The 27,349-nt window shown below is 42.2% G+C and overlaps 1 protein-coding gene across 1 annotated transcript in view; it reads right to left on the bottom strand.

Annotated features, from left to right (window-relative positions):
• Positions 1-26,893, bottom strand: part of LONP2 (lon peptidase 2, peroxisomal) — a 37,667-nt gene extending 10,774 nt beyond the window's left edge. The window contains exons 1-12 of the mRNA XM_065641277.1: positions 26,613-26,893; positions 24,742-24,976; positions 23,852-23,983; positions 22,614-22,736; positions 21,576-21,736; positions 20,788-20,882; positions 19,226-19,484; positions 13,360-13,501; positions 7,634-7,784; positions 6,987-7,113; positions 5,890-6,023; positions 241-383 (exon numbers count right to left, since the gene is read on the bottom strand). Coding sequence (XP_065497349.1) covers positions 241-383; positions 5,890-6,023; positions 6,987-7,113; positions 7,634-7,784; positions 13,360-13,501; positions 19,226-19,484; positions 20,788-20,882; positions 21,576-21,736; positions 22,614-22,736; positions 23,852-23,983; positions 24,742-24,976; positions 26,613-26,845 — 1,935 coding nt within the window. The 5' untranslated portion in view covers positions 26,846-26,893. The remainder of the gene's footprint in view (positions 1-240; positions 384-5,889; positions 6,024-6,986; positions 7,114-7,633; positions 7,785-13,359; positions 13,502-19,225; positions 19,485-20,787; positions 20,883-21,575; positions 21,737-22,613; positions 22,737-23,851; positions 23,984-24,741; positions 24,977-26,612) is intronic.
• Positions 26,894-27,349: the final 456 nt, after the last annotated feature.

Raw genomic sequence — 27,349 nt, 5'->3', positions numbered from 1 at the left:
CGCCGCCGCAGGTGTCTCTGCTAACACACACTCAGCCCAGCATCTTATCTACGTACCCCGAATTAAATGAAAATAAAACTTCTTTAGGTGAAAAAACACTTGGAACACAAAGAAACACAGTTCGGGTTGCTAACACATTTTTAAAAAATATGGTATAAACTCAGTCAAGAGCAATAAAATAGACAAGTAGTCAAACGAGAACAGAAACAGCAGGCAAGCAGAAAGAAATGAGGCTGTTACCTCCATTTCATACATGGGCGGCCCCAGGATATCTTTTAAAGCGTGGAAATCAATTAAAATGGGCATTTCAGGTGGCAGAGCCAGGTCAGCTGTGTCACTGATGGATTCTGGTTTTGCCTCTTCTGCGACGTGCTCCTTGCAATCTGGGAGAAGAAAGTCTCGGTTAGGACGTGGAGCGGCGTTTCCTGACGCGGGAATTTACAAAATCACGACCGAGAAAAATAACTCATTCAAAGGAAATGCTCAGGAAGTTCAGGAAAGCCTGCTTAAACCACCTTTCACTAAAATCTTGTCAAATTAAATATAATAGAGCATCAAATTTAACTATTAAGACTAAACACGTTCTAACTGTTCAGCAAAGATACTAAATCTAGAGCACTGACAGAGATGCAACTCACTTAAATGCATTTTAAACAGCAAAACATTAAGTTTGCTTAGGACTTTGCACTTTTCATCAGATTTATGCACAAAACCAGCATTTGTGGGAGATGCTCGCGTTTAATGTCGTGTGATATAGAACACGGAGCTGAACGTGGAAATACTGCAAGGTTAGTAACTACTGTTCTTTGTACGTCCCTGCGCTCTCTTTCTGCGACGATTTCAATGCTTAACTTCCGACACTAAGAATGAAGTTCTGCCAAATAAAGTAGGCACGTTTTGGCCTTTGCCATTGATTTCCCAAATTTTGCAAAAAAAAAAAAAAAAAAAAAAAAAATCCCTCAAAGTTCAAATGATGAGGCATTTTCAGAAATACCTACAGGTGTGATCCACTCTTCAGGAAGGGCTATAAAACCCAATGAGCCTGACACTTCTAAATGCAATAAACTCCAGCACCGTCAAGTAGCGACCACATAATTAAAGCAGTAGTTATGGATTCAAGACATGCTCTCTCCTTCCTCCATTTGCAGCAGGACTGTATTTCTTACCTGTGCAAACGTTTCCTTAGCAGAATTCCCTTAAAATTTCTGATTTCTCAATATTTTGGAGACATGAAAGCTACTCGAAGAACGCAGAAGTCTGAGGCTCTGCGGCAGTTTTCTGGCAGCCGTTCAAAACAGCACTGGACACGTTATATAGTGAAGGCGGTCCTTCCCACCCCAAACCACGAGCCTGAGATACATTTAAAGTCATATAGTCTACATTATATATACATATAGATATATATTTTTTATATATATATTGAGCTTCCAGACTTCTGCAGCACATTTGGGGAAATTACCTACGGTAGCTTCCTTTCTTTGAATTTATTTTTACTTGCAACGAAGAAACTGTCTTCCTTTGCATATTAATACATGCGCAAGAATTGAAGATCCAGGAATTTCAACAACTATAGAAAACCACAAATCACTGATCTCATCTGTTTAACGGAACATTAAGAAGCGTCCTGTAATTCTCAGGATGGATGAAGGGAGAACGTCTCCTTTCACAAGATGCAAACCAGACTGACATAGCAACACGACGGATCTTTAAAACCCGAGTCATTTGACATGACAATCGATATTTTGAAATAAAGTGAGGTTAAAAACAACTGCTTTTGTTCTATACCAAGACTCTACTGCCTCACAAGCAATGTTCCATTTCTGCTTGCTCTTCTTTCACCTAGTTCTACGACACAGCAGAAGGAGCCAGACTTCTCGGAGTAGAAGGTATTTTTTGAGGCCACCTGCCCTATTAAAAGAACCAGAAACTCTTTGAGTTTATATACTCTGATCAGTGGACCCCACTTTATAACCTGTAACAATAACAAACTCCAACCTTTTTCTAAAAATATTAACCTATATTCTGACATTATCTAATTCTCTATAAAAAGCATGCAGGGATGTTTGAAAATATAATTACAAACGCTAACTTTTTGTTTGAAGGAAAACACATCGGCTTTTGCAACCTTTATAGAAATGCTATGAAGAATCTACAGAGACGCAAGTAATTAAGATTTAATTATGACAGATACATGTTCCCTACCTATCCCAGACGAATAGCCATAAACCACATTACAAGTTAAATGACCCATTTATCTAAAGCAAGACAGTTGAATTTAAGTTTGCAGAAACAGAACTTTTGGTTAGGACGACAGCTTAAACATCTTACATATCGAGTTGGAGAAAGAAGCTAAAAAGTCAAAGAAGAGCCAGTAACAAGAGGAACCACCTGCTCATCTCCTATTAATGTTACATTACTGCTTACGCAAAAGCAGCACGGTACTGAGTTGTTTTAACATTTAAAAACTAACAAACAAACAAACCAACCTGAACAAAACCAACAAACCACCACTCCCCCCCCCCCCCCAACAAATACCACAGCACCCCCCTCCCAAATCCTAAAAACAACCAACAAAAAAAGGTTGGCTGTAAAATTTTCGGATCAGGATTTGCAGCTACTCAGCAAAGATCGGAACAACGTTCCTCGGGAATCTGCCTTTGCAAGTTCCCAGGACAAAATCTCGCATGTAAATAGTGGATTTGTAAGAAATCAGACTCCTAACAAAACATACTGACAATTAGCTACTATATATAATTCGGGATTTAATCTGAAAAGGAATTCCATGGCACAAAGACAAAGCTTTAAGAATTTAAGTTTGCTGCTTTCTTCTAGACATATAATGGAGATGAGTGAGTAGGAGAGCCTGGAACTTCCTCAACATGTAGCAACTTCTCAGCTGCTCATAAAACATATTTAAATGAAGCACTAGCAATACCTAAATCTTCAACCTAAAGATTTCTACCTTTGGGTAGAAGGACGGGATTGCCCTGTTGACAAGGGTCCACATCCAAAGCCCGGCACAGCACAAACTCCTTCTCAAAAGCAACTTTCTGTTGTCCAGCTCCAATGGGATGCACCACGTATTGGAAAGTGTCGCTTCCCAAAGATCTTTTGGAAAGGAAATCCCTCCCGGGACCCCCATCCTACTACACTTCCTTGGGTACTTCAATATAACGCTCTGCACGTTTTTCCCCGCAAGATCAGAAAATTTCTCTTTGCACAAAATAACTACATTCCATCGAGTCTGATCTAGAGTAACAATGTGTATTGAAGCACTTGAATTCGAGTTTTCACACAGGAATATCTAGATAAATTAACAGGGTAAAAATTAGTTTGTGTATAAATCCAACTTTTCATAACATTTACACCTCTTTGGCCAAAACCAGAAAAGACATTCCAAGCAATTCACCCCCAGTCAGGCATAATAATGTTTTGTGACATAAAATGCGTTATGCCCAAGTTGAGGGAGGGGGGTGAGGACCACACGTTTCCGTTCACATTGACCATTTCGGCCAAACTTGCTTTTAAACTCAAAGCCAAGCGTTGGTTCATCCACCAGGAGCAGAACAAACTGCACTGAATTACTGGGTTATGGACACATGGAAGTATTTTCAAAGCCTCGGTTTCAACATAGATAGAATCCTCATTTAGTCACTTCTAGTTATTAAATATTACCTGTCCTAAACCTCCTCTCAAGCCTGAATTACACAAATCATTTTTCTCTCCGGCTTTCAACTCCTGTATCACGCGATGCCCCGGCAGCTGCACAGTTGCACTAAAATTGAAAGGAAAGTTTCACATTTTTTGGTGACTCCTACAATTTCTTCCAGTGTCCGAGACACAAATCTCATAAACCTGGGGTAGAGCTTCAGTGAAGTATCGGACGGTGTTACTGAACACAAGGCTGACTCCACGGAGAGCTCTAAACGACGACCCTGTTGCTGACGTTCACTGTACAAATTCAAGGACTGACGCAAACCGACGCTCCCCCAGGTCTTTTTATACAGATAAATTTAAAAAAAAAAAAAAAAAGAAATAATTGGAAATGAAACAATTAAAAGACAACTCGATTAACTATTCTTCCAGAGCCATTCATTATATGAAATAAAAAATCATCGTCACTACGCACAACTGCACAAATGTCTGCTAATCAACAGGAAGAAAAAAATCCAAATAAGTACAAATCCCATTATTTGCATCAACTTGGAAATACATTTCCAAGTTCCGTTTTAAATACTTGGTTGTTTCCAATAGACTGAATGAAAATTAAACAAAAATATTTTCTAAAAGTGTCCTGCTCTCATACACTCCCAAGTGACATATTAGGCTAAAAATACAGCAGGGTAGAGGCATATTATTAGCACAAAATAAACCACGTTTTGCAGGTTACACCGTTCTACAGATGTCTCCGTAATACAAAGTTTAACTACAGAGCCACCTGTTCCTTGAACTCCCTTTTAATTAACACAGCTGTTTCTTACGGACGGTTTCAACTCCAAAAGTACAAAGGCAACTCTTCAGAGCCCATTTCTCCTGGTTTTACCCCAAATTGTGTCCCGACCCAAACGGCCGGCGTTTTGCCCTCTTGGGAAGCACTGAGCTGGCTGCTCCCACCTTTGGCAAGTTGCAAACCCGGTACTAATTTTAACAGCGTATAATTTTGACAGTGTAAATACCTAAGTGCTAATTTTAACATTGCAAATACCTCTCTCGCTGGATTGAGACATCTAACACAGTCCCTTTCTGCTCTTTGCTTTAATATTAAAATGTTTCTTCCTGTAGTATCAGGAGTTGTGCTCTGAACCTACTTTTCCTTTATTTTATCAGAAGGCTTGAAGAGCAGAATGGCACTTTTTTTATTCAGCAATCGCATTAGACCTTTTAAGTACATTTTAGACACAGCTGCCGTTCGGTGCAAAGAAATACTTTAAAAACACGACTTGTCAAAATTCCCATAAAGAAGTGAGAGGGGCAAAGCCCCAAAGGCTCAGCGTTCCGGGCAAGAGCAAATTCAGGTACCACAGGAGTACCAACAAATTTGCGTAAAACTCTTCTTCATATACTCTTCTAATGAATACCACTGTTTGTACAAATGCAGGTTATGTTTCCTCCCCCAGGATTTACTCTCTGAAAGAGGGGGCACCATCCCGACTTTCAAGTTGCCTTATTTTAAAGGAACAGATAATGAGTGTCCGTGTTTGTCCTTCTCCAAACCAGCCCAGAACCGTTCTAGTTGTACAGCTGTTAAAACCTGAAGGGTTTTTCCACATCGGCTTAATTATGGAATGTTTCACAACATCGAACCAGTTTAGATAGATAAATCACTACTGTCTGTATACGTGGGAAACAAGAACAGACTTAATGAAGTTGACAAGTTACTGAAGCCCCAAGAGCCTTCGAATAAGCGCAGTCTTGAAAGGCACAACACAAGAGCCCCTAAAGCTTTCTAATTTCAAAGCTCCTCAAGCAGACATTTATCTCGAGTACAACAAAATAACCAGATTGAATTCTGAGCTGGCAGAGCACGCACAGCACAGCTAAAGAACCTCTTTAAATACAATAAGTAAAGCCACGCTTAGGCTTTTATTAAAGAAAAAAGCGAAAGATTCACGTACGACAGTGTAGGAAGACATAACAACATACACAGATCACAACTGGATACCTACGATATGAAACAGATCCACTGTACTTCTCGATGACCCCCACCTGGCAGGCTGAAGTTTCAAGCCATAATTCAGCGCTGCATAAGAAGAACGTCACTATTTGCAAAGCCTTTAAAAACACAGCCCTTAAAGCAGCATCAAAAGGGAGAAAAGGCTGATAAATCCAGCTTCCTAGCGACTGCGTCAGAAGCTTCCTTGTTAAGAAAACATGCGAAAAGACACAAACCTTCTCCGTCGGCCCCCTCGGCGCGGTCCGGCTTGGCGTCCTTGTGCTGTCCCTCCGCCACCTTCACGGCCACGGCGCGGCAGATGGCGCCCAGCCGGCGGTCCAGGGAGCGCACCCCGGCCTCCCGCGTGTACCTGCCCGCAGCCGCGTCAAACAGACAGCCAAATAAAGTGAGGTTTGCGAGGCGCCGAGACCTCGGGCTACTCGAACGGGAAGGAAACGTCACGTGCTCTTTCCCCAAATAACTGTGGTTTGCCGATAAAACCGCCAAGAAAGGCAAAATACAGCGAGTGGCGTCAAACCGCAGCGAAATGCTCAACAGCGCTCCAGGAGCGCCGAGCTCTTCTGGGATGCGTAAAAATTCAAAGGAAAAATTATTCTAAAACTCAAAATCTAGTTCGCTGGAAGCTGATGAACTGACTGTATAAGAGCATTTACTTTTAGTCTATGAATTAAAAAGAAACACCAGACAGTCACACTCGCTAAATATCAAAATGCTGTTCCTGGTCTAAAATACTTCTATTCATTGAATAGAATTTTTTTCCTTTGGAAATGAACTAGTTTCAAGTCCAAAAGATGTTCTGATCAATATCTTTACTCTCACACCCAAGAAAAAAAAAAGTAGTTCTAATAAATACAAGCTATTTATTTTTTTTTAACCTAATTCCCATTTTTAGATAAACATGGCCCATCAAGCCATGTAATTTCCATATTTTTCTATGAAAATCACAGAAATAAAACTTCATTCTTTAAAATAAAGGTTGTCTGCTAAGACCGTGGCTTCACACACCGAATGCTGTGGAGATCATATTATAGCTCCAAGTGTTTGCGTTTGTCCACAGCGCTTTGCCAGCTGTGCCAACCCAACCCACGGGGAGACACTGGAGAGCCAGAGCACGGGGCTCTCTGGAGAGGAGCGATGGTTTGGGTTATCAGAGCCACACAGAGCTCAGGAAAGAGCAATTCTATAAATCACCCATCGTTGAACTTCTGAAGCTATCAAGGACAATAGATCTTAAGAAATTATTTGCGTTATCACTTTAGAAATTATTTACTAGTTATCCCAAAAAAGAAATTATTTAAAGCAATGAATTTACCTGGTAATAATGTCCAAAGTTGTTACTTGTGGAATCTGTATTTGCTGTGGAGTCAGGCCGTGTTGTTCAAGCTGTTTAGGAATCAAGTGTCTATGCGCAATTTCTATTTTTTCTTCTTGTGTGTATCCTTCAAAAGAAAAAGCCTACGTTTACTAATCGTTTTGCTTTTACACTACAACATAATCACATTTCTTACCATTTATAATTGTAGCTGATTGAATTTAACAAACCCCCCCGCCCCCAGATATAATTTTAAAGGCTGCTGGTATGATACTTGGCGGTTATTCATAACTTCACGTGGACAAGTATAGAATTTTAGTGTTTCAAAGATTCCTTTCTTCATTAGAATCTTGAAGAGATGCATCAGCCAAGAGCCGGTTAGAATACAAACACACCAATAGTGAAAATATCGTTGCAGAACGTACCCGTGTATCTCCAGATACCTGGAACTGAATTTTCCTAAGTGCAATGCTGAATTTCGTTCTCATGACAGAGGCGTCCTGATGAGTCTCTTTTAGATTCTGGCCACTCAGGCTGGATTCCCGGCAGACTTACCGTAAGGAACCGCTTTTCAGCTCAGGAAAAAACACCCCAACGCCATTGAAGGACTTGTAATAGCCACCTGAATGAAAACACGGTTGTGTTACCTGGAACTTGAATGATTTCCATCCTGTCCAGCAGAGCAGGCGGGATTGTAGCCGTAGTGTTGGCTGTAGCGATGAAAAGCACTTGGGACAGGTCAAAGGCCACATTTAAGTAGTGATCGGTGAAACTGTGATTTTGTTCTGGATCCAAGACCTTAACAAGAGTGAACACAAAATTGGTGCAGTTGCTCAATTAGAAGTAAACAAAATATGCACATTTGTATTATATTTCATTTGGATCTCTCAAATCTGACTTTACATTCATTAAATGTTACCAATAAATACCACTAAAGCCTGACCCTCAACAACCTGCCTTGCTCTGATTACTCTGTAACTATTAATACTTACTAATTCTATTATTACTAACAGAAGCTCTTCTTATTGCCCAAGACACGCCACGCAAGCCTGGGCTCTAGGCGAGCCCTGGCTTTCCTAACACCACCTTGGCATTTTTCTTTTCTTCCCCCCAAACTTTGTAATAAAAACCACAGAGACAAAACCAAACAAGCACTGAAGAATAACACCACAGTCTGACCAGCCCCAGAAGTTCACTGCACGACGACTATGACTTAAACGTAATACCAGTGTTGTCTTCCTGCTGCTTTTAGTACTACTTATGTGTGCTAAAGCAACACTATTTAAGCTATTACTTGAATCAGCTGTTTTTCTGCATTGGGTGATGAATATTCTATATATGCGGATCATGTACTAAGCTGCTGCCTTGTAGGTTTTTTTTTAACGGTGCTGAAAACTGAAAGTTCATTGCACGTAGCAACCTACACTTGGCTTCTGCATCGCCACCTATGAACCACCTTCATGCCACCCCCCTAAAGCACTGCCGCGCTTTTCCTTCCCAAATGATGAATTGTCAGTGTTACACCGACATCAATAACCCTCATGTTACAAATAATGGGACCTATGCATCTCCTGAGAAATAGCACACTGCTGTCAAAATAATTTATCTGCCTGTACCCAAATGAATGCAGCCCTTGTCTTAGCAACTTGAATTATAGCCAGGAACAGTGTTGATAGCTCTAAAAAAATGAGTTTGAGCACTTCTTAGTTGCTTATGAAAGAAACAATTCTGAATTCTCATTACTCTTAAATTCTGTGCAGTCTTTGAAAAGTTAAAAACCTTTAGAACAGAAATATTTTATGATCACAACAAACTAGTAAAACCCCTTTTTTTTTTTTTTTTTTTTTTACAGAATGCCGCAAACACAGCAGAACCTTTTTTAAAAACAGAACATTTTCTGGCCTTATTTTGAAGTACTGCACACATTTAACACTAATACTTGGAAATGTATTGTGATTGTAGTAAAATACAAGTTATATGTTCCCCTTAATACGTATTGAAGCATATGTCTAAATCCCAACACTCACTGCTTTCAAAGTCTACTCTTGCAAATTTTTCAAAACCGATTTAAACAGCAAATCCTAATTCAACTTATCTCTTTTTTTTTAACACTGATAACACAGTATTTCCACAAAATTCCAGTCTATTGGCTGAAGCGTTTGCAACTGCTTCCAAAGATGGTGAAAAACAAGATATTCTGACAGACCAAGTTGTTTTTCTAAAAACATTGATCTACACACAGGTTTCTCTCTCTCTCCTTCTAGTCTGCAACTAGAAATCCTTATGAATCCTACCAAGTGCTAAGCTGGTGATTATAATATTATTTGCAGAATATTGATGCTGTACTAATGCGCAAATCTTATTATCCAATAAAGGTAAAGGAAACTGTCACCAAAACCAACTCGGATTGTATCTAAAAATGTGAATTATCTCAGATTTTCTACAAGGGCTAGAATTTATCTGGACTACGAACTCGTTGTCACGGTAACTATTTCTTAGAAGAAGACATAAAACGGTATCATGCCTGTGCACTTAAAACAGATTTTCCAAAGCAAATGGAACTGTTTCTCAGCTAGGTATCTGTGCTAAAGTTCAAGTTCAAAAGTCTTCAAAGATATTCAATGAACACAAAAATCTGAACAAAACATCTTGGTTCGTTTCTGGCTGACAGCTCACACACACACAGAGGCTCCTCTGTACCAGCTTTTTATTACCACAAAATCCAGAAGAAGTTCCATGCACATTTAATTGCCTGGCTCTGCTCCTGCTCTAATTGCCCTGCATACAAATACTCACTATCAGGCACTTGGATCCATTTCTGTTTTCTCCCGTTTTAAACAGAGGCCATCCAAATTTAGACTAAACCACCCCCTTGTTGACGAACGCTGCCTGGGAAGAGGAAGACGTTCTGTTTTGCTTAAGCAACAACTCTGCAGAAGCACTGGAAGGGAACGTGTATCCGGCAATTACAAACCATCCGGCTTTGCTTCCAAGCTCCCAGGCAATTTTCTTCTTGAATATCCCCCATTGCAGACAGCCAGGGAGAACCCCACACACCAAGGAAAAACGACCTGCCTTTATACTTCATGCGGGCACTTACCAAAGGAAAAGCAGCGGTCCGAAAAACAAACGTGCCCGTTAGGTGACACTGTTGTGTGTTCTACATGCTGCAGGTGGACTCGCCAACAACGTGTTAATGACCCACCAAAGGCAGACGAACATCAGAAGAGGTGAAGCACCTGCAGAGCCAACGGGGGGGACACACAGACCCAGGCGAGCGGCCCCCACACGGGCAATAGAGCAATTACTCCTCCAGATGCAATTAATGGTCAATTAGCAAGGACTGACGCACAGCCCAGGACAGCTGGAAGCCGACCTGAGCAGCCTCGGTGCAATAACCCACGGCCAGAGCCAAGGGGAATATCACCTAGAAGGTGGTTTCGAAATACCAAAACCAGAAACATCCCAAAGCAGCAACGAAGTATCAAAAATTCAAACACAAATAATTAAAAAAAAACCTTAATTTCATTTGCGCTCACACACTTGACGTGATAGAAGGACAACAGAAATGCTTAATTCTCTACTGCAAGCCAAGGAATAAAAAAATAAATTACAAGAAACAGCAAAGGTTGCATGAAATTGCCAATATTCGTGTATAGATCTGGATTCATGACTGGAACACTTTCCAAGAAACGCCATTCTTTCATTACTGATTTTGACTACCTAGCAAACAGCCGCCAACAAAATTTGACTTACAGGTATTTTTTATCCACACACTGACTAGATTAAAGCCACCTTCGCTCAATATCTAAAGGAGAAATAACACAAGAAGTATCGGCAAACGCACAAACAGAGCTCATTACCATTAGCAGCAAGGAGTAAATAAAGTCCCGCACGTGAAAAGTACAAAGAAAATGCCTTTGAATATTTGTTACACTCCCCTGCTTGTTGTCCTTGCACTCAGAGACTTTTCATGCACCCTGGCAATGTGTACGTCCCACTTGAGAAATACAGCGGTAAAGGACCGTAACTGCCCTTTTTAAAAGCTAAAGCAGTGAAGCCATGGTACCTGCTACCACATTGAAATTATTACTGGTTCATGTTAACACGCAAAGATCAAAACAGAGCTCTCAAACCATCGCCTGCTCACACGCTGGTTTTCAAAGAACTAGCTGGCCTTGTCAAAACAGTAATTTTAACACTGTCTAACCAGGAAGAAACCAATGACATTTGTAGAATGTCAACTGATATTTCATTTGCAGAAAGTCATGCAGCATACAGATGAGCTCATGACACCTTAATTTAAGCAGCTTTTTCATATTCAAGCACTGTCAGTCAAGAAAAGTCATTAGAATGACTCTGCAGGCAAATATTAGCAGAACCACTTTCATCCCCACCTGCAGAAGTTACCGTACCTTATGTCTGACAACTGAGATGCTTCTAGGATTATGCCCTAAATCATTTCAGTGAAAGTGAGCCAGGCTAGCTCAAAAAAAATCCGATAAATATCTCTTACCAACCCAACTCCTTTAGACTGAAGCGGGTAAAGAACAACCACAGAAGCAGTTCAGCTGGAACAATCTCGGGCGGCAGCCCCGACAGCCAGAGGGAACAGAAACCAGTGGTGAGGCTGTAAAAATACAGCGCTATGAGGAATTTCCACGGGTGCCCAACAGCAGAAGCAGTAAGTGCGCTAGCGCTCGAGCGTTCCAGCTGTGCTGTCACCTCTCTGGTCCCCAGCGGTGCCGCGCAGGACGAGGGACACGGGCTCCGCTCCGCGGTGCTGGCCAAGGACAACGCGCCCAGGCCCTTCGCCTGCCCAGGGAGACGTTCCTGCCTCTCCACGCGCTGCTAGAATAAAACTGCTCAGTGTGCAAGCCAGGGGAAGGAGGAATTGTACTGGGATATCATCCTGTATCACACTCCAGGGACAACGAAGGCAGAAAGACGGTTCTGGCGGCTCACTGCGGCGCTCTGGTACACAGCGTCGGTCTCGAGCATCTTCATCATCACTCAAATCTGAGCCTCCTGAAATCCCTACAGCCAACTTAACCAATAACATCTGGGCTCTCCAGTTTAAGAAGGACAAGGAATTACTGGAGGGAGTCCCGTGGAGGGACACAGAGATGCTGAGGGGTCTGGAACATTTTTCTGTTGAGCTGGAGAAGAGAAGCTGAGAGGGATCTGATCAATGGGATCAATATCTCAGGGTGGGTGTCAGAGGATGGACCAGACTCTGTTCAGTGGTGCCCAACGCCAGGGTGAGGGGCAACGGGCACAGACTGAAACACAGGAGGCTCCATCTGAACATGAGGAGAAACTTCTTTGCTGGGAGGTGCCGGAGCCTGGACCAGGCTGCCCAGAGCGGGTGTGGAGTCTCCTTCTCCGAGACATTCAAACCCGCCTGGACCGACCTGTGTGATCTGCTCTGGTGACCCTGCGTGAGCAGGGGGGTTGCACTGGGGGATCTACAGAGGCCCCTTCCAACCCCAACCAGGCTGGGATGCTGGGATCTCAGCAGCTGACGGGTTTACAAAATATTCCAACAGTATCATCCTTACTTGCGTCTCCGAGATTTCACCAGTGTCTTTAAACAAGTCGACTTTAACACCTCTAAACGTTTTGTGATAAAATACACCATGCACTTCCAAATTAGATTCATTTATATTTTGGTCTGCGTCCCAGAATTTCAGAAAAATGTCACTTAATCATAGATCCTATGATTCTTGACACTTAATAGCTGATTTTCATAGAAAGCAAACACTCACCACAACATAACCAGTCAAGGAGTGGGGATCTGTTACTTAAATGAAATACTTAAGTTCAGAAGGGTAATTACAACACTAATTAAAGAAATGCTGCTAAGAGAACGTGCAACTAGTCCATATTACATGCTAGGTAAAACCCTTAGTTCCAATATAAGCTTGTACCATCAAAAGCTTCAAAATATATTAAAATTGTTCCATGAAAAAAAGGGAAAACTTAACAAATTCCAGCTACTGTCTGGCTGCTCTACAATACTTTCTTAGAGCTAACAGCATTTGGTCATTAAAAATCAACGCCTTGAAGTCCTCCAAATAAGTAATGTTTAAGACTTGAACAGTCTTTAAATGTACCAAATCACACAAAATACATCTTTGTGTTTAAGTAAAGATCCTTGAGATTAAAGCTATCTCACTTAGCAAGCTGTGTAACCGTGGGCATTGTGCACAACCGGCAGAAACCACCCGTGTGAAAACACGGCACCCGTATTTCAACAACAAACCTGCCACTGGCATGCTCCCTTTTGTCCAGTGAATCCTCCTCTCCGAGTCCCGTATTTTATTTTTTTGAATTCCAAACGAAACGATGCTTGCAATGTAAGAGCCCTCACCTCGAGCAAGGCTGCCGCGGGGTCCCCCTGCAAGCTCTTCCCCAGCTTATCGACCTCGTCCAGCAGGAACACGGGGTTGTTCACCCCCACGGTCTTCAGCCCGTTGATGATCCTGCCGGGCATGCTGCCCACGTACGTGCGCCTGCGGAAACAAACACAGGCCAGGCGCTCGGAACAGAGGTAGAAACGTCAAAAATAAAGCTCAGAGGAAAACGTAACGAGAAGCAGGATTGCAACAATTCTTGCTTTTTTGCAAAACTTCCTGGAACTAGTCGGTAAAAATACAGAATATGCATCTGGACTAATATAAGCAACTGTATCAGCAGATGAAAATTCCAGTTCCACGGTGCACTAGTTGGTCTGGAAAGATAAACACATGCATTAAACTATATCCAAATTTTATGGCTTGTGGGTATTTTACATGATACAGTACAAGCATCCTTGCACTATATGAATATGCAGAATCAGATTTGGGAACCTCATTAATGCTAACATTTTAATGATGACAATACTGGGCTTTCGTCATCAAAACACAGTCCACGCAACAAGTTACAAATCACGGCAAAATTCCAAATATGCTGAACTGTAAATGTGCCCTGTATATACAGCACGCTTTAATTAATACTCACAAAAATTAATCGTATTATGTCATTTCAGCCTGAAATTAAAAAAAAAAACTGGAACAGTGCAAAGGAATAAAAAAAGTTAGGAGTCTGAATTCATTCAGCAAAGGTAGTAAAAACTTTTTTCACAATGCACAGAGCAACTACATTTTCCATGCACATATACCCCTTGTTTGCTGCATTTATCGCAGTCTTTTCTGCTTGTGCCATAACTAAACCAAATACTATAATTAAGAGTATGAAATGCTGGTCACTCAAGAAGAAAGAAATACGTGAAGTGCTGAATTACAGAACCTGGCCCTCCCAAAGCAGAACAGGCCTGTGCCCTGGAATCTGCTTTAATACAACCCAGAACAAACACGACGACATTTACAAATCAAAAATACCATGGGAGTAGTTTCAAAAGATACCAGAGGAGACTTTAAATAAAACAAACGAACCCTCACACCACACAGCAACCGTATTAGTTCCCTGGAATATTTAACCACTGAGAGAATGAGTTGCAGTTACTGTATTTAATTCTAGATCTGAGCAAAAATGAAAGTTTTAAAGATCTTCTAAAGAGCAAGAAATGTAACAGAATTCCAGCTTGCCTGTTGCTGCCTTCTCGAGCCAGTTGCTGAAGCTGGGAACAGGCTTCTAAAGCAAACAGTAGGAAAAACATTCTAACAGGGACAGAAAATCTACTTTTTAAGGAATTTTTTAATGCATCCTGTCCAAAGCAAGCCTTGGGTCATGAGCTCTGTATAAAAAACTTAAACAGAAACCACAGTTCGAGTGAAATGGATCCAATGTTACGAAAAGGATGAAATGGTTCCCCATACAACCCCAAGAGCTCTTCAAGAAACTCAAAGGTCAAAATTCAAGGAACTCTTGTTGGAAACACGGAGCAGTTCCGCAAAATACTCAGTCTCCACAGAATTGGTGTTAACAGAAGAGAAAAGCGCCCGGCGGCTCTAGACATGGTAAATTTAAACAACTAATTCCATATAGACGTTTAATTGATGCAATAAATTTCAAATAAAAGCATGCTTAAATTTATTTACGTAATTTGATCAGGTATCATGACACAGAAACACAGACTATAAATTTTAGGGTAACAAATATCAAGGTATTGATTCACTCTTCCCAAATGGAACGGTCTCAATCTATTTTATTTCTTTTGTTATTTTATTTAATTATTACTAATTTATTATTTTTATTTAATTATTATTAATTATTCTATTTAATTCATTATTAGTTTATTCGAGATGGACCAAGGTCTATTTTGCTACACTATTAATCAAAGACTTCCAAGATCTCCAAGGCAAGGAAAGAATGCTGATGTAAATGTCATACGTAGGATGACGAAAAACAATAATGTAGTATTTTACCTTGAAAATACAGACTTAGGTAGCCTGTTTTCCATTCTAAATGGTTATTATGGAACACATCTCAACACAGGAGTCCCTGGTAAGACAGACCCTGCAAGTATTTACATACGAACCCACCAGAATATATTAAGACTACAAGCAAATATGGCCATTTATCTATCTGGACATCTGTAACCTGTGAAACTGAATACTGCAGTTTGTGAACGGCGGCCACGGAATGTGACGTTAGGCTTTATTTTCATTATTTTAGCCAGGGTTGAAAGGAGGAAAACCAATATAAGAAAGTGCTTCACACAGGGGGAGGAGAGCTTCACCGCAAGCTCACCAGCACCACTAGAAATAAATGGCACAGTTACCTCTTTCCTTTCCTAAACCAGAAAGTCACACACACGACAGTGAAGATCACATAGTTCCTGTATAAAACAAAATATCAGTACTGAGGAGATCTTAAATGCAGTGAGCTTCTTGGAAAAAAGTCCTAAGTCCTCCTTCAGAATTTGCTGGGTCTGGGGGTTTTGTTTGTTTGGGGTTTTGTTTGGATTTGTTGGTGGTTTTGTTCGGTTGATTGGATTTTCTGGGTTTTGGTTGGTTGGTTGGTTGTTATTGTTGTTGTGGTTTGTTGTTGTTGGTTTGGGTTTGGTTAGTGGTTTGTTGTTTTCTTTTTTTTTTAAATACAAGCTAACAACAAATGTGACCCTGAAGAGAAGCTGCCAACTTCATGTACACTGCAATTAAATTACAAAAGCCTTACCCACCATTAACCAACTGACATGATCGATGCTTTCTGACCGCCTGCAAAACAAGGGAATATTTCTCAAGTTTTAGATCCTTCTGCAAAAGGGAGACAGATGAAGTGATGCATTGTTTAGGAACAGAGTGCTTCGTTTATATTTAACTAATAATTAATTGATGTATTGTAAGGAAGAAACTAAACAATTATAACTAACATCGTCAAATATTTCTTAGTATAGATGTATGTCAAAATTTTCAAAAATTGTAATGCATATGTAATAATTATGTGAATATAAGCAATGCGAGAGCATCCAGTCGCTGGAGCACTGATGGAGGATGATCCCCAGAGCTCCCCAGCGCTGACAAAATAAAGAACGATGCTTAACGGTGTAACTGACTCTGCCGTTAAGTTTATTTCTTCGTTTCAACCCAGCAAACTTTACCGCATGGTACAGCTGAGCTGCCGCTGCAGCACACGGTCCCTCTGAACAGCAGAACCCGGCGCTCCCCGGCCGCTCAGCACCGCTCCCCAGCCTGCCACCCTCTTTTAATTTGCTTTTATTTTGCCCGATTTGATTTGGCTTGCTGCAGCTCTCCGCCTGCACCCTGCACTTACAGCTGCACTAAGCGGCCAGTTCTAATTCAGGCAATATTTGCTTGCAAGTGAAACTGAACCACAGTTTCTTTTTTCACGTTCTAGTACATTTAGTACATTTTTTAAAAATGTTTAGTATATTAGTAGGTACACACAGGATCACAAGTCTGCAATGTTAATGGAATCCTGAACTGAAGCCTGAGAGCCTAATAAGAAGCTTTAAGGAGAAAAAGAACGGCTCCCGGCATGGAATATTAGAAAATCGGCCTAATGAACAGTAAACCTCAGAGAACAGCAGCGTGTGTCTCCTCCACTTGCAGAGCAGCTCTGTAACTCCTCTCTATGCAACAGCTGGTTTCAATTTTACCTACACAAAGCTTGCCAAAGCAGTCGGTTCCAAGGGGCTCCTCGTACTAACTGCTCTAAGGTTTGTTTTTAAACTACACACCTGCTTGTTAAAGAGTAACCACACGATACTCTTGCTAACTGCAGGCAGTATTTTCCTTTGCCGACGAAAAAATAAACTATCTTATCAAATACTTCCCATCAGCTAATTTCAAGTAAAATTTTCAAAATAGAATTTATAATGCTTAGCTTCTAACATGCACTAATGATTTAATAACGCCCTCGAAAATACTACAGTGACAGCCACCAACATCGGAATTTAAAAGTTTTTAAAAGCCTGGTTATCACGACTCCAGCTGTCCTTATTCTTTCTTAGACCTGAGCACATGGTAGAAAGCCAAACGAAAGGAAAGAAAGAGGAGAGAACAGTAGGGAATTACTGGAAGCGAGTCAGAGGTGATGACAGGGTCCTGCTGTCCTGGAAAAGGGACTTTTGTCTGCAATGCTGAGGATTCCGTAGCCTCTAGCGGTCTCAGTTCGAATAGCAACATGGTGTTGAATCATTTTAAATCGCTTTTAGAATCCGTACCATAAGTAATCTGAAACGTCAGAATTCTTATTTATTAAACAGTGATTAACAATGAAGTTTATGAATTACAGCAATAGCGAAGGAGGAGGACAGAGGTTTGCTTCGTTTCCATCAGTGTATGTAAATGGGTAAAAAGAGGAGCTACGGCCAAGGTTTACAGACAATCGCACATGCACAGAGCACTGCTGCGCAGGAAAAAACCAGGCATTAAAACAAGTGTTTCTGCAAACGCCCAGTGGCTGCTGGGTACGTCAGCCAAACCCACATGAAGACAAACCTTAGAGATGATTCTCTCAAGCTACAAGCTCCAGGTAAGTGTTAAACACTCTGAAAAATTAAAATCCTGAAAATTTGCCACTGAATGTGCACGGGAATAAATGCACATTGCTCATTTTATCATGAGCGCCGAATTAAAGGGATACGAAACAACTCTGAATTTTCAAGTTGTCATCAAGTACAAAATCACTGGTTTGTTGCTTTTACATCTCTAACGTTCTGTTCTAAGAAGTGATCAATATTATATTACACACTAGATCCCTAGAAATGCATTATATTCAGATTCGTAGGAGTTTCTGCCTGTGTTCAGCACAAGATTTCCCAGCAAGTCTCCATCTGGGAGCTTCTACCACCATGATGTATTCACACACAAAAAATTAACTGCTACACGGCATCGAAGAAATAACTGATAGCTTTACTTCACAATAACTTACCTACTGTTGTAAGGAGAAATTTTATTCATTAATGTCACTTAAAAAAAAAAAAACCCACGTGGTTTTACAGGTCTTCAGAATACTAATAAATTCATTATTCCAAATCTCCTACGCTGCATGCAATAAGCATAAAATACGTTTAATGGAACCAAAACACAGCACTGATGTTTGGTAGTTACTTCTTTACGTTACCCATTCATTGTGCTTCCAGCTGCAAGGAACGGGGAATGGACCAATATGAACAAACGGTTTAAAAGACTAAGGAGTAGATCAAGAGATGCACCGCCAAAAAAGTGCTAAGGAAATTCGCCCAAAAAAATCTCCTTTGAAATCTTCCAGTCTAAGTGTCCTTGTAAAAACTTCCTTTTCAAATGGGAAAATAGTACATTAGCAAGTTTGATATATTAAGTAACTCAGTTGTTATCCTCTAGCAACTTCTAACCATCATCCTCAGTTTTTCCTCCTGTTCTAGCAACAAACATGGTTATAAGGTATAAAGTACTGCATTGCTGCTCATAGGCTACTTTGTGTAACTACATCATTACACATCTCTTAAAAAGCAGAAAAATCAGATCTAATATTTTAGTTTCCATTAGACTTTCTGCTGAATTTTACTTCGAAGTGTCAAAATGACTGAGGATGAAATTCCATTATTCATTGTGACAATAAAGGGCAGCAGCAGAAGGAAGGAATAAACGCCGTATCGCACTGAACATTCATTCCTGTTACTAAAATTCTCTCCTGAATAACACCATTGAACGCCAAGAAAAATCAATTACTAACTCCCAGTGTTTGAAACAAGCAAAATTTATCTGTATTAGTTAAACAATCATAATAATCCATACATTCTGCAACAAACAAAAGAAAAAATTGCAATTAGAATAGGAAGAACTAGTTACCTGTGGCCTCGAATATCAGACTGATCACAGACCCCTCCGAGAGCGATCCTGTGGAATTCTCGCCCCAAAGTCTTGGCAACGGATCTCCCAACACTAGTTTTACCAACTCCTGGAGGCCCCACAAAACAAAGAATGGGGCCCTTGAGGTTGTTTTTAAGCTGCCGGACAGCCAAATACTCCAAAACCCTCTTCTTCAGCTTCTCCATAGCATAATGGTCATTATCCAAGAGAATTCGAGCTGCACGGATTTCAAGGCGATCTATCAAACATTGACAACAGAAAAGAGATCAGCACGTCTCCTTTTAAAAATAGAAACCATTCATTCTACAATAGATTCTCAAGCACATTCTCAAACATCAACGAAATCCCCTGACACACACACATTTCAGATGAAGTTTTCCTAAAACAAAGGTATTATAATTCTCCCTCAATCAGGAAGTTAACATAAGATAGATCAAAGTACTGATAATGAGATTTTAAAAGGCCTCACCTTGTCACTGTGGCATGCATTGAAATCTGGTTCAAATGAACTTAGAATCTATTCTAGAATAGCAATTTGGTGATACGCAAATTTTTCTGCATTTGCTTTCTCACAGAAATAAGTCTGATCCTGTAAGGTCTTCTCAAAGAACAAACTCATCCCCCTGTCTTCATCGTCTACTTACAAGAGTCTATAACTATCAGAGGCGGATTCACTTGCAGTGACTTGGCACTGTACAAAATACCCTGTGACAACAGGACTGGAAAAATCCATCACCGTGCAAAAGACAGACGAACACTTCTGCTGGTGTGGTACATTAAATTTCTTTTTAAAATCAGATTGGTTTTAATGCCATTCAAAAGCCTCACTCTTCAGTAGCTGCTGGAAGGAATGAAACCCCTTTCCTCCAGCAGTAAACCTCCTGGAAAGTCATCTCGCCCACTTAATCTACTTGTGTTGGGCAGTAGGAAAAATCATGTTTGATTTTCTACGCTTTCCTCGCTCTCCATTTTTACTTACTGTTCCCATACTCATAGTATCACTGTCTGCTCACAACTTTTGAAAACCGCGGTACAAAGCTGACACGATACTCAGTTTTTTTATTGTACCGGAAGTTGTAATTATTAAAATTAACTACAATTTGATTTTTCATCTTTTTGTTCCTTCTCAGACTTAAGGCATACCAGAACTTTCTTCAGGAATATGAATGCCTCAGAAAGGTACAAAAGCTTTTTCGTCCGACATAAAAGAACTAATTGGCTGCTCTTTTCTTCATTATTTTAGATACACGCTAGCACAGATTCCAAGTAACAACACCTGCATTTTTCTGCGCAGATATTCCTGAGACTTTTAAAATTCACATTCTTAGATGCACAAACGGACTACACAGACTATTCAGTATAGAGATATTACTTTAAGCCAGGCAGACCGTAGAACTGCAGTAACACATCACTGCCATTTTTATGATCAGACGACGAGACAAACATTTGCAAGACAGAACTAAATGCGGAGTGTTTACCTGATGGCTACTTGTCCTGAAATGTCTGCGCAAGAGACAATCAACAGTAACAGAAGCGTTTACCTTTTGTGCTCTTATTCCAAGGCAATTCTACCATCAGTTCCAGGTAACTTCTTGTCAGAGCATATTCTGGCATTGACTGGGGCATCTTCTTTAATCTGGAAATACATGCACAGAATTTCTAAGGCTGATTAGGAATTAACGGTGAAGCAAGACTCTCCTGCACCACGACATAGATATTTGGCAAACTTGAGGTCACCAGCAAACCCTCATACCTTCTGACAGCCAGAACGCTGGAAGCACAAGTTGCTCTTCCATCAATATTTGCGTAATAGGTTATTATAGGATACAAAGAGAAGTGAAAACAAAAGAGTCAACTCCCTATGCACACCTTGCATAGACAACGCGTGAAATACTGTACAGGCGTCCTCACTGAAGAACAGGTTGTTAACAATCATATCCCCATGGATAGCACAGTTATCCCCTCACCAGAGAAAAAGAGAGGAAAAAAAGACTCAAAACAGGGTCAGTTTATTCATTAATTATTAACAAGTGCGGTTTTAGTTGTGTTGTATTTTTTTTCTTTTGACATCCTAATAAGATGAGGGCTTAGAGCTTACAGTTTAATGCTCCATTAATGCATAAACCGCATTCTTTGTCATCACCTCTGGTGTTCCAAAAAAGATGAAATGATGACATTTACAAGCAAAAACCAGCACTCCACTAAATTTAAAAAATCATTTCCAAAACACAACCAACATAAACATCTCATCAAATCAGAAAAAGTTAATGCCAAGATTTGTTTTAAAAAATAAAATAAGAGAAGGAACCACCATTTGAAAGTCTCTTACCTCTTTATTTCCTTAAGACAAACTTTAAGAGCTTGTTCTGACATACTGGATGTTCTGATCTTTTTTTCCAGCATGACAACATCATCATGATCTTCTTCCTCCTCATCCTCTGTAGTGCTTGGGATGTGATTGATTCTTCTGTTAGGACGAATAGCTACAACCTACCAAATGGAAAAGAGAGCCAGAGAATAGTATCGGGTTTTGGGTTTTAAATAAGGTGTGAACTGTGGGGTTTGAATGGCAACCATTCAAGGTGCCGGGAGAGCCTCCTTCATAGAAAAACTCAGAATAATTGTTTCCAATAAACAATTTCACAAAGTGTTATTGGTACTACTTAAAGAAGTTACAGTTCGAAATTTACTGTATGTATTTCCTAAGTGCATTTATCACCTACCCTTAACTAGTAGAGAACAGATGACAAGAACAAAACTGAAAAGAGTTATTTGTGATTTTTGGGGCATTGCAGTCCGTCATGTTAAGCAGAAAAAGCCTAAGGTTTACAAAACAGCTAAATCTTCTCTCTTAACTTTTTCCATTTCTCAGTTATTTCCTGTTTACTAAACTGCATTAGTGAGATGCAGCAAAAGCCTAAGCTGACCTGGTCTAGCAAACTGCATTTCACACCACACAAGGTGTATTTCAAAAGCTGGTTCCCCTGCAACGCCATTAGCACACGGTTCACCTTTCACCGCACCGGTCGAACCCAGCGTGTGCCACTGTGCAAGTGAACTGGGCAGCAAATGACACTTGACAGGAATCTGAGCATTTATTTGACGGCAGAAAGTGCTCAGAGTAAAAAAAAAAAAAAAAAAAAAAAAAATCCTTAGGCAGTTTCAAAATAATATTTTCTTTTTTAGGTATCTAAACATCCAAACTTACAAGCTGGGTGTTCTCTGCGGCTCCAGACAGACCACGAAATATTACAACTACAGATTAAAACTTTGCACAGATTACAATCATGCACGTTCACTAGCCTGTTTAATTGCACCTTTATATTTATTTAAGATCTTGAAGTATCACACTTTCAAAGGTCCATACCCTTTTATCATCATCCTGTTTGGGCTTTCTTGTTTTCTGCAGCAGCTTCAGGCCTTCAATCTGTCTAACGAGCAACGGTATCGTCATCTTGAACCGCTCTTCCAGCCTAACGGCATCTAAAATCTAAGAGCAAGGAGTCAGAAACACCCAATGAGTTCAGGCTGACGGATCATCAGTCTGAGGGAGGGGAACATGGAAGGTTCTGTTACTGTCTTTGGACTGGAGTTATAGAATAAATGGTTCAGGAAAAGAGGTACCAAGAAAAGCACGGAGAATACAGCACACAAAATGTAGCCTCAAGGGTCTGGATGCCAAAACTACAAAACACCCCAAAATTGAAAAAAGTCTTTTATCCTGTCTGGTTTTAAAGCACATTCTTATTTTAGGCACATTTTCTGTGGCAAACATCTACCACCATTTTATTTTTCAGTGAGTGCACTCAGAAAAGAGCGAGCCCTGAGAAAGTTACAGCATGGTCTGCTCAGTTAACCCAGAAAAAAATCACCTTGTGCCTGAAGTGTTGGGTTTCTTGTTGTTGTCTTGGTTTGGTTGGTTGGTTTTTGGTTTGTTTTTTTTTTCTTTTGTCTTTTAGAATTGTATACACTACTCCATTTCCATGTTTAATGATGTTGATATGTGGAAGAGGGGAAAATTTGGCTCAAAACTTCAGAACACAGCAAGGAAATACAGAAATGGGACTAGTAAGCATCAAGCCATAAGCATCATTTTTGCATGAAGTTATTTTGACATACAATGCAAATTTAACCAGTGTCTCAGTGTTTAAAAAACTCCACATTTCAAGATGTTTTTAAAAAAAAAAATTAAAAAAACCTGATTCTGAAGGTCTTGGTATTAAGAGATGCATAATAATCTGTCAGCTGTGATGGGTAAGCAAGATTTCAACACAATTTGAAGGAAGATTAATCATCTTTACCATGCGAACGAGAAGTCCATGTTGTATTTCTCACTGTTTCATAAAATTAACCATTTCCAATGCTAACTAGACTGATTTATCTATTAGGTGAGCTCAGAGACAGAGCTACATAAACCCTTCTAAAAACAGCAAAAAAACCTTTTTATAAGTATTCGTGCTCAATTGTACCACAAATATCTCCTGGCACAACATGATAACTGTACAGCCTCAAGCGTAAGCAATTTCAAAATTATTCAAAAGTGATTAACTGTAAAAAAACCAGCAAACACCTACATCCCCTTAAAAAAGTTTAAGAACATAATACCTGAAGCTTCTCCTGGTTGGATGTACGGATGATAGAAGTCAGGATATCTGGCAAAGCTTCTCTGGGCAGATTGTCCAAAAGGTGTCTCAGCTTCGCGACTGCAGGAACCGACATATCCAGCATCTCAACCAGCTGCAAGGAGCACACAATGGACAACAGCTGTGGTTGCTGTCTTTCTTTTTAAACCGTTTGAGTATCTGACCTGTAAAGGACTGCATGTTTCAGTATGAAACATGCCTAGGTACTTTGCCAAAAAAGCTACTGAAATAAATTTTTTAGAGGTTCACAGAAGAAGCACTAACTCAGCAGCAATCAAGACTTTGGGCCTTCTGCTTGTTCGAGAAGTTCAAAAGTATCTTCATTGTTTGCAGCACTTTTTCCAATGCCTGCATCTCCCCGATTAAAAACTTTCCCAGTTAATACTATGATGACTCTTCTTCTATACATCCTTTAAACTCAAATTTCTTATACCTGGGTACATCGGTTTATAATCAAGGGTGTAGAAGGGTGTTTTTCCTTTAATAATTTAAAAAAAAAATCAACCTCACAAAACATCAATCCATTATATATATCATTAATTCCGGTGAAAAAATATGCAAAAGTACTCCTTTAACCAGAGCGTATCTCTAGTATTGTCACATATGAAAGAACACCAAGTTATGATAGCACTAACATACACAGACTCATCCTGCAATGAGCTGTACAGACACCCCGGAACTCCACACGCAAACCTTAAGCTGTAACAACAATATCTATTTTGTAGCAGAAGTACTGAAACTGTACTAGTCAGTGAAATATATAAGAACTACGGAGAGAAAAGGGCAGACAGGAAGCAAACAAAACCCCTATAAATACATCGACATACCACACACAGGATTAAAACAATTTACCTGCACCGCGTACTTGTAGAATTGTTCCGACAGCTCTCCCAGCTCCTCCTCAGACTTTTGCTGGTTAGTGAACTGCTCCAGCCGATCCAGCTGCTCGACCTCGGCCACGGGATAGGGCTTCTCCTTCAGCAGCTGCAGGATCTGGAAGCGGCACAGCCCCGTCACCAGCAGCGTGTAGTGCGGCTTGGGCCAGTTGCTGCCCACCACCTGCACGGCCAGCGCAGCCGTGCCGATCCTGCAACACAGAACGGCCCCCGTCACCCACCGCCCTCCAAACAGCCCCGGTACCGCACATCAAGAAGCAATCAAGGTAAAGGTTGCAGGGAACCTCCTGGGTCAGAGTTCCTTATTATGGAAGGCAACCGAGTTATATAATTTCCTTTGTAGCACAGGTTGCAAAACCAAGCCCGAAAATCTGAGCGTGAACAACTGAAACACTAACTATAATAGGATAATACAATACAGTCAGCCAATTTAGAAACACATGTACTTTTTTCATAAATACTTTAATGGATCTTGCTGTGGACAGGAATGCTGACATTGCTTAAACTATAAGCACTGGAAAATTTAAGCATTTATAATTTAGTTACCTTCCGTGAAACTGCTGCCCTCATTCTGAGCAAATATTTTGGAAGCACACCTGTTTAACCGGATCTACAAGAGAAGTTATTTTCTTGCAAAACCTTCCTAAGTCCACTGATGTGATGAGGCTTTGAGAGTCAGGGCTACAGCCTGTTAGTTCGACTAGTGCTTCATCCCACAGAAATACAGTTCGTTTCCATTTCATGTGTGCTGGGTCACGGCCCGTGCTACTTATCGGGTTGAAAATGTCACCGTTAACAGCTGCCCCAGACCCAGCGCCTCCAGCCCACGTTCTCTGAGTGGATTTTCCTCGGATTCCTTTCCCAAAGTTCTCACGGAATCCCAGAGTGTCAGAGACTGGAAGGGACCTCGAAAGCTCATCCAGCGCAACCCCCCCGCCGGAGCAGGAACACCCAGATGAGGTTACACAGGAAGGTGTCCAGGCGGGTTGGAATGTCTGCAGAGAAGGAGACTCCACAACCTCCCTGGGCAGCCTGGGCCAGGCTCTGCCACCCTCACCATGAAGAAGTTTCTCCTCAAATTTAAATGGAACCTCCTGTGTTCCAGTTTGAACCCATTGCCCCTTGTCCTGTCACTGGTTGTCACCCAGAAGAGCCTGGCTCCATCCTCCTGACACTCCCCCTTTCCATATTGATCCCCATGAATGAGTCACCCCTCAGTCTCCTCTTCTCCAGCTCCAGAGCCCCAGCTCCTCAGCCTTTCCTCACACGGGAGATGCTCCACTCCCTTCAGCATCTTCGTGGCTGCACTGGACTCTCTCCAGCAGTTCCCTGTCCTTCTGGAGCTGAGGGGCCCAGAACTGGACACAATATTCCAGATGAGGTCTCACCAGGGCAGAGTAGAGGGGCAGGAGAACCTCTCTGACCTACTGACCACCCCCCTTCTAATCCCCCCAGCTCCCATTGCCCTTCCTGGCCACAAGGGCCCAGTGCTGGCTCATGGTCACCCTGCTGTCCCCAGGACCCCCAGGTCCCTTTCCCCTACACTGCTCTCCAACAGCCCGTTCCCCAACCTACACTGGAACCCGGGGCTGTTCCTGCCCAGCTCCTGGGCTGTTCTCTCCCAGCCCCGCTCGGCCTGTCCCGCCACGGCCGCTGCGGCGAGAGGAGTTTCGGGAGGGAGAAGCGCTTCCCTCCGCCCCGCGGTGACAAGATGGCAGCGGGCGGGGCCAGGACAGGCCCAGGACAGGCCCAGGACAGGCCCAGGACAGGCCCAGGACAGGCCCAGGACAGGCCCAGGGCGCAGCTCGGAGCCCCCCCGGGCCGTACCTGTGCAGGGCGGGCAGCTCGTCGCAGTCGGAGGTGGGGTCGCTGGTGTTGGGGATGACGCCGATGATGGTGCTGCGCAGCGAGGTGCCCTTCAGCAGCCGGCTCCGCACCAGCTGCATGTTGCGCGGCGAGTCCACGCTGGTGCGCATGGTGGAGCCGGGCAGCAGGACGCCCTCCTGGGTGAGCAGCAGCGGCAGCCGGCTGGGGATCTGGATGGCGCTGCCCGCCGCCATGGCCGCCCCGGCCCGCCCGCTACGGGCGCCCGCAAGGGACAGGCCGCGCCGCCCCGGGCGCTCAGCGCGCTGCCTGCTCCCTGCGCAGGGCAGAGGCCCCGCAGTGCCGCGCTCCGCAGCCAGCAGGGGGCGGTGCAGCCGCTCCCCAGGCGCTGGGGCAGCCCCGCCGGAGGGGGCAGCGCGGCCCGGGCCGACCCCCCCCGGGCCGGGACACCCCCGCGGCTGAGCCCCCCGGACAGGGCGGGCCTGGGGGGGACACGGCCCGCAGCGCTGTGCGGGGAGCGGCGCCATCCCTGCCACAGCCCTGACACAACCGGGCGGTGGAAGGGCTCCCGGCGCCCAGGCCCTGTGGGCAGTTACACAGGGTGTCGGGGGCTGGAAGGGACCTCGAAAGCTCATCCAGCCCAATCCCCCCGCCGGAGCAGGAACACCCAGATGAGGTTACACAGGAAGGTGTCCAGGCGGGTTGGAATGTCTGCAGAGAAGGAGACTCCACAACCTCCC

This window comes from Caloenas nicobarica, chromosome 9, assembly GCF_036013445.1.
Source record: "Caloenas nicobarica isolate bCalNic1 chromosome 9, bCalNic1.hap1, whole genome shotgun sequence".
In the NCBI taxonomy this organism is placed as follows: Eukaryota; Metazoa; Chordata; class Aves; order Columbiformes; family Columbidae; genus Caloenas; species Caloenas nicobarica.
The sequence above is the reverse complement of the archived record's forward strand: the minus strand, read 5'-3'. Positions and strand labels throughout refer to the sequence as shown.